Raw genomic sequence first — 7,500 nt, forward strand, 5'->3', positions numbered from 1 at the left:
GGTGCCTCGCCGCTCCATCACCTGGCCCCCGCCGCCGCTGCCCCCGGGGAAGCCGTTCAGCTTGGGGTGCCAGCCGTTGGACGTCCTCAGGCTTGTCTTGCTGGTGGTGGTGGAGCCGTTGCTGACGCCGTAGTGATGATGGCCTCCTCCCCCTCCTCCCCCGCTGCTGCTGTTGCCGCCGTGGTGGTGGAGGTGGTGGTGGAAGGTTCCAGACTTTCCGTCCGCCTTGGAGGAGGTGTCGGAGTAGACGTTGGAGGAGCGGATGGGGCCGCGGCGCTTCTTCAGCGTGCCCGTCTTCACCAGCTGCAGCCAGCACATGCGCACCTCGGGGTTGAAGAGGCAGCGGAAGACGAAGATGAGGAAGCCCTGCAGCGAGTTGAGGATGCAGAAGAGGTAGTTGAAGACCACCTTGGCCTCCCGGATGGCCAGCGGCCCGAAGACCCAGGTCACGCCCAGCAGGAACATCACCGTGAAGGCACCTCGCACCTGCGACAGTGTTTGTTTTTGATTTGGAAAAAGGGTGGTTTTTCGTGTTTTTTTGTTTTTTGTTTTTGTTTTTGTCCAGTGGGCTCGTAAGTTTGCAACAGATTACATGGGTTTCATTTTTACTCAGAAAAAATGATTGGTTTTGGTGTTGGTAAAAGTTTATTAGTGGGGATGGGGAGTGGGGGAGGAGAGGGAAAAAGGGAGATGAAGGAGGTGGAGATAGGGGAAGATTTGGTGGGGAAGATAAAAAAAATGATGAGGGAGGCAACCCGCTATAATCGGGACACGACTGGCTAATCATCCACCATACCTGGGCCGGCGTGATGCCTTCCGCAGCCTTCTGCTTCTGCTGCTGGAAGCGGGGCCTGAGGATGACCCTGGTGACCAGGACGAAGATGACGGTGTTGACCAGCAGCACCAGGCAGGCCGGGGCCACCAGGGACCCGTAGTAGGCTCCAGGGCTGTCCCGGGAGATGAAGCAGCTGGGGAAAGGGGGAATAGAAGGTGTTCTTCACATTTTGTCGTCAATACAAAGGGTTGCAGATTGCAGAATGGTTTATAATGATGATGACGATAATGATGATGTTAATGATAATAATAACAATAATAAAAAAAAAAAAACAATGATGATGATACTACTACTACTACTACTACTACTACTACTACTACTTCTACTACTACTAAACAATAACAACAATAACAATTATAATGATGGTGATGACGATGTTCATAAAAAAGTTGATAATAATGATAATGATAATAATGATACTACTACTACTACTACTACTACTATAAACAATAACAATAATAATAACAATGGTAATGTTGATGATCATGATGATGATAGAAATTGTTTACTGATACTACCATTTTGTCACCTTCCTCCTGAGTGGAACGGTTGAGTTCAAAGCAGTCAAACTTTAGAGAAAAAAAAAATGTTTTCATGTGTTGCAACTTAACTGAATTCAACTCCCATCTCCCAGGTCCTCTCCCCCCTTGCGATTACATAGCTAACATTTCTACGGAAATATTGGTTCCCCCCCCCCCACCCCCACTCTTCCTTCGTCGCTACTCTCTCTCTCTCTCTTTCTAAATGTTTATAAAACCAAAATATTACAAACACCCCTCCCTGTTTAGATTAAGTCTAAATCATGTCGTCAAGCAATAGTAAGGACGTTCGTGATTTTTCTTTGTTTTTTTGTACAAGGCTTTCAAACACAGAGAAATTGCTACTTCGTGAAATGAATATGATTATATGTTTTGTTATCTGTATTTATACTTGTTTGCACAATGTTCATGTGAACCCTTTCACGTCGGGCTGAGGCCTATATGTGAATAAACCATTCCGTTCCGTCTCTCTCTCTGTCTGTCTGTCTGTCTGTCTCTCTCTCTCTCTCTCTCTCTCTCTATATATATATATATATATATATATATGTGTGTGTGTGTGTGTGTGTGTGTGTGTGTGTGTGTGTGACTGTCGTCCTAAAACCATCTTAAACCGAGAGAGTGGGGATATAACGTGGGCAATTAGACGCTAAAAAAAAAAAAAAAAAGTATAGCAGAGGGCAGGAGCTGTTCTGATGGTCATAGTGCGACACATACAATCTCACAGACAAAGAGAGTGTGTGTGTGTGTGGGTGGAGGGCGGAGGGCGGAGGGGGGGGGAGGGGGAGAGGGTTGTGGGGGGTGGGGCAGGATTTAGGGTGGAGGGGGGGGAGTGCTCGCTCTCAGGACTCTGTGTGTATGAGTGTGTGTGTGTGTGTGTGTGTGTGTGTGTGTGTGTGTGTGTGTGAGTATAAGCGCGCTCACGCCTGTGTAAGCATATATATATATATATATATATATATATATATATATATATATATGTGTGTGTGTGTGTGTGTGTGTGTGTGTGTGTGTGTGTACGCGCATGCCCCACACGTGTTCGTGGATCACACACGAGACAGACAGACAGAGAGAGCGGAGAGAGAGACAGACAGACAGAGAGAGAGAGAGAGAGAGAGAGAGAGAGAGAGAGAGAGAGAGAGAGAAACAAGCACTCACAATGCTCCGTCCGTCTGGTAGTTAGCAGTGTCCACTCCCAGAGTGATAGCCACAATGACCAGCGGCAGACCTGCAACACAGCACTGATTGTTTTCACTTTCACTTTCTATTTCAAGTACCAGGAAGCGTCACTGAAGCGCGAGGACTGATGACCCATGCACGCTGCACGGTATCTACTGAACTGAAATTTTATATGGAGCTGGTCCCAATTGGCGTGTTTCCCGTTTCGCCCAGTCTTTGATCGGATCGTGCCGCTACCCTTAGTGGCGCTTTGAGAGGTTCTTTTATATGGAGCTGGTCCCAATTGGCATGTTTCCCGTTTAGCCCAGTCTTTGATCGGATCGTGCCGCTACCCTTTGTGGCGCTTTGAGAGGTTCTTTTTGGGGGGTTTTGGTGTCCTTTTTCGCCTTCATCACCATTCCCGTTTCGCCTACTTAATCACTGTCTCTATCTCTGTCTCTGTCTCTCTCTCTCTCACGCACGCACAGACACAGACACAGACACACGTACTCTCTCTCTCTCTCTCATCCACACACACGTCTAATATCACTTCAAGTGAAATGATGTTTAATCAAAGAAACAAACACACACACACACACACACACACACACACACACACACACACACACACACACACACATACCCCCCCCACCCCCTCCCCTCCCCACTATCCCCCCCTCCCCCCAAACAAACAAAACAAAAAACAAAAACAAACAAAAAACAAAAACTAAAAAACAACAAAAACCCAACTCACCCCAGGCCAGCAAGCACCGTTTCAGCATGTAGCACTGCGCGTACTTGGCGAAGACCGTGACCAGAGCTCGGTACATCTCCACCGCCTCCACCAGCATCCAGGCCAGCGAAGCCAGCAGCAGGTAGTGCAGGAGCACCGCCACTGCAGTGCACGCTGCCTCGTTGTCGTTCAGCGAGTCCTTGTTGTCGTTGTCGTCATCGTCGCTGGAGGCTAGTCCACTGGCGAGGAAGACGGCGTTGAGGAGGAGCAGGGCCACGCAGAGGTTGAGCAGGATCTTGCCGGACTTGTCCTTGTTCAGGCTCCTGGAAGTGTGGGGAGAAATGGATGGATGGATGGATGGATGGATAGAGGGAGGTGTTGTTAGATGGTATTGATGGATGGGATGGATGGACGAATGGATGGAAGGAGGGAGGGAGGGAGGGAGGGAGGTGTTGTTGGATGGTACTGATGGATGGATGGATGGAAGGAGGGAGGGAGGGAGGGAGGGAGGGAGAGAGGGAGGTGTTGTTGGATGGTACTGATGGATGGATGGATGGATGGAGGGAGGGAGGGAGGGAGGGAGGGAGAGAGGGAGGTGTTGTTGGATGGTACTGGTGGATGGGATGGAGGGAAGGAGGGAGGGAGGTGTTGTTGGATGGTATTGATAGATGGAATGGATGGACGAATGGAGGGAGGGAGGGAGGGAGGTGTTGTTGGATAGTACTGATGGATGGGATGGATGGACTGATGGATGGTGAGAGGGAGAAATGCAGGGAAAGAGGGATGAAGAGAGGGAGGGAGGTAGGGATGCATATAAGAACAGACGTAGGGAGAAACGGATAGAGGGAGAGACGTGAGGAGGGACAGAGGGAAGGACGGATGGAGGGGTGGAGAGAAGGAGGGAGGGATGAAGGGAGGGAGGGATGAAAAGAGGGAGGGAGGATTGCTTTGATGGATTGAGAGATGGATGGAGGGATCGGTTGATAGATGAATGAATGGATGGAGGGAAGTGTGGAGAGATGGACAGAGAGATGGTGGGAGGGAGGGAGGGGCGGATGGACGGATGGATTGGAGGGAGGGAGAGAGGGAGGGAGGGATGAATGGAGAGAGGGGATGAATGGAGGAAGGGAGGGAGGGACAGACGTATGGATGGATGAGTGGAAGGAGGGATGGATGGAGTGACGGATTGATGGATGAAAGTATGGAGTGGGTGGAGGGATGGAACTGAAAGTGAAAGGGAAAAAAAGTGAAATCAAAAGTGAAACTAAACGTGAAAGTGAAACCGAAAGTGAAATTGGAGCCAAAACGAAAGCGAAAGCGAAAGTGGAAATCACCTGAACAGAGCGTAAGTGACGATGGTAAGGAGGAGGCAGAAGAGAGAGACGGCCGACCCGATGTAGGAGATGTAGCTCAGCACAGCCTCGTGGGTGGCACTCAGCAGGTAGTGCGGTGAAGGGTCCTGCAATTAGTTCTTTGTGTTAGGGACACATGCGTGCATGCACACACATTGGGTATGCACGCACACGCGCACGCACAGATACACATACATGCAAACACACACATGTATGCACATACATGCGTGCATGCAGACACACACACAGGCACACATACATAATAAAATTTTATGCATAGTAAAACACACACAAACACACACACACCCAAACACACACACACACACATACAAGCACATACCACACAAACAAACCAGAAAAAAAAAGAAAAGAAAAAAACAAACCAAAAAAAACCAAAAAAAAACAACAACAACAAAAAAAAAAACAAGCAAAGAACCAATACCATAAAAAGGGGTCTGGAAATGAAACTAATAACAACTATCAAGAAATGCATTTTCACCCTCGAAGATCTACTTAATCAAGCATCGTAGTTATATATACTGGTCATAATTCAGCAAAAGAAAAGGGTCAAATACAATACCAGTCTTTGGAACTATCGATCGGTTGTTTGATCAATTACCAGTTCATGCATTTATTCATTCATTTAGTTATGTACCTATCCAGTCATTCCTTCTTATTTATAAATTTCTCCTTTCCCTTCTCCTCCTTCTACCTCCTCCTCCTCCTTCTTCTTCACCTTTTTTTTCTTTCTTTTTCTCCTTGATTTTCCCTCCCCCACCCTACTCCTCCCCCTTCTTTTTGTCTTCTTCTTTTTCTGAGTAGACAAAAGACAATATCAGTTTAGGATAACACCGATTAAACCTCTTGATTCATCATGAAAAAAAAATGAAAAAAAAGAAAAGAAAAGCAACATGACAATACTACGAACACGATAAACGGTATTAGCTAGGAGGATCGAATTTTTTTTTTTGTATGTTATTTGTTTGTTTGTTGTTGTTTTTTTCTCTCTTTTTTTCTACAGCTAGCGTGTGTGCGCTTTGACACCCCCTTGAAACTGAAAGTGAAACTGATAAAATTGATAACAAATACAGATAAATGAATAAATAAATAAATCAAACCAGCAGTCGAAGGTAATAAACCAGAACCAAACAACAATGGAAATCCAGATGCTTGTCTCTGGCAAAAAAAAAAGAAAAAAAAAAAGAAAGAAAAACAAAGAAAAGAAAAAGAAAAAGCAGTCAGCAGGCGAAGGGAGAGAACTCACCAACAGCACGGCGAAGCTGGTCAAGTGCGTGGAGCGACACACGGTGAGGTTACCGCTCTTGACCACCGTCACCACCCCTTTCGTCGACCACGAGCGGTCTGTGGGTTTCGATAAGCACAGAACAAGTGTTTTAGTGATCAGAACACATGGAATGATCGCTAATGATTATACATCAATTACCATAAACAACAACAACAATAACAACAAAATACACACACACACACACACACACACAAACTAAAATAAGCAGCATGTGACAAGCTTAAAACTCACGACGTGAAATGTACATTAATTAAGGAACCAGAATTATTGTGCCAGATGAATGATCGGCAATAGTTCTTTCAGCAATATACCACACACACAAACACACACTCTCTCTCTCTCTCTCACACACACACACCGCCCATCCGCACCATTCGTGCACGCACAAAGTAAACGTGTGTGTGTGTGTGGGTGTGCGCGCGCGCGCGCACGCACACACATACACGTACATGTTCCTGTGTTTCAGCATTTCTCCGAGTGTATGCGAATAATTATGTTCATGTACGTGTGTGGGTATGAGAGAGAGAGAGAGACAGAGAGAACTCAGAACTCAGAACGTTTTTATTCAAGGATTAAGATTTTAGGCATTGCCTATTCTTCCAATCTGTCCTTGCTAATCTACATCTATTACAAATAGCACACACATAAATGTAAGGAAAATGTTTTCATGCAGAATTGTATACATAATGAAGAAACCACACACACACCCCGCCCCCCCACACACACCCACATCCGTGCACACACATGCATACACACACTGACGCTCGCGTGCGAGCGCACACACATACATACACACACACGCACACACACACACTGACAGCACCCCCTCACTCCCCCCCCACCCCCCCACACACACACACTAAGATTGACAGATGGATAGGACAGTGATTCACAGAGAGAGAGAGAGAGAGAGAGAGAGAGATGTCATCAATATAGAAGTTCCAAAAACATCCGGGTGTTTAAAAGGTACAGTATTGTTACTGTCTCTGAAATCTATGTTGGCAAGTGCAGCATACTACAGTGACTACCACCATCACCAATATTACTTGAACACTTGTCACGATTATGATAGAACGAAATGAATAGATTATGCATGCATAAGAAATAGAACGAGAGAAAAAAAAAAGAAAAAGAAAAAAAAGAGCAAAACAAAACACGATGAAATGAGAAAGCAAGGAAAGAACAACAACAATAGCAACAATGACTGATACAATAAATAAGACATAACTGACCCCTTTGTTACTGCCTACAGTAATTCAAAGATCAGAGTTATTTACTGTTGGAAGGGGTGAAGATGTTTATGCAGACTTGATTTGAACATAGGAAGAGAACTGCCCGTTTGTATGTGCAAAGGAAGGGAGTTCCACAGTGATGCACCCGAAAATGCAAAACTAGTTTTGAACAAATCAATTCGGGTACGTGGCAAAATGTATTTGTTAGAGCCGTTTCGGCATGAGGCTCGTGTGAGCAGGTGTTGGAGATATTGCGGTGCTAAGTTATTGTGTGTTTTGTACATGAGTAATGCATTGTTGAATTCTAGCTGGTTTTGAAGTGGAAGGATATTTAATCTGGCTTGCTTT

General features: G+C 45.9%; 1 protein-coding gene across 4 annotated transcripts in view; it reads right to left on the reverse strand.

Moving 5' to 3' along the window:
• Positions 1 to 7,500, reverse strand: part of LOC143284720 (uncharacterized) — a 164,674-nt gene that overhangs the window by 1,505 nt on the left and 155,669 nt on the right. For all 4 annotated transcript variants that reach the window (XM_076591664.1, XM_076591663.1, XM_076591662.1 and 1 more), the window contains exons 22-27: positions 5,879 to 5,976; positions 4,597 to 4,721; positions 3,284 to 3,585; positions 2,530 to 2,599; positions 797 to 968; positions 1 to 486 (exon numbers count right to left, since the gene is read on the reverse strand). The exon at positions 1 to 486 is cut by the window's left edge and continues 1,505 nt beyond it. In XM_076591664.1, the coding sequence (XP_076447779.1) occupies positions 1 to 486; positions 797 to 968; positions 2,530 to 2,599; positions 3,284 to 3,585; positions 4,597 to 4,721; positions 5,879 to 5,976 (1,253 nt within the window). The remainder of the gene's footprint in view (positions 487 to 796; positions 969 to 2,529; positions 2,600 to 3,283; positions 3,586 to 4,596; positions 4,722 to 5,878; positions 5,977 to 7,500) is intronic.

The sequence above is a fragment of the Babylonia areolata genome, chromosome 8 (assembly GCF_041734735.1).
Source record: "Babylonia areolata isolate BAREFJ2019XMU chromosome 8, ASM4173473v1, whole genome shotgun sequence".
NCBI lineage: Eukaryota > Metazoa > Mollusca > Gastropoda > Neogastropoda > Buccinidae > Babylonia > Babylonia areolata.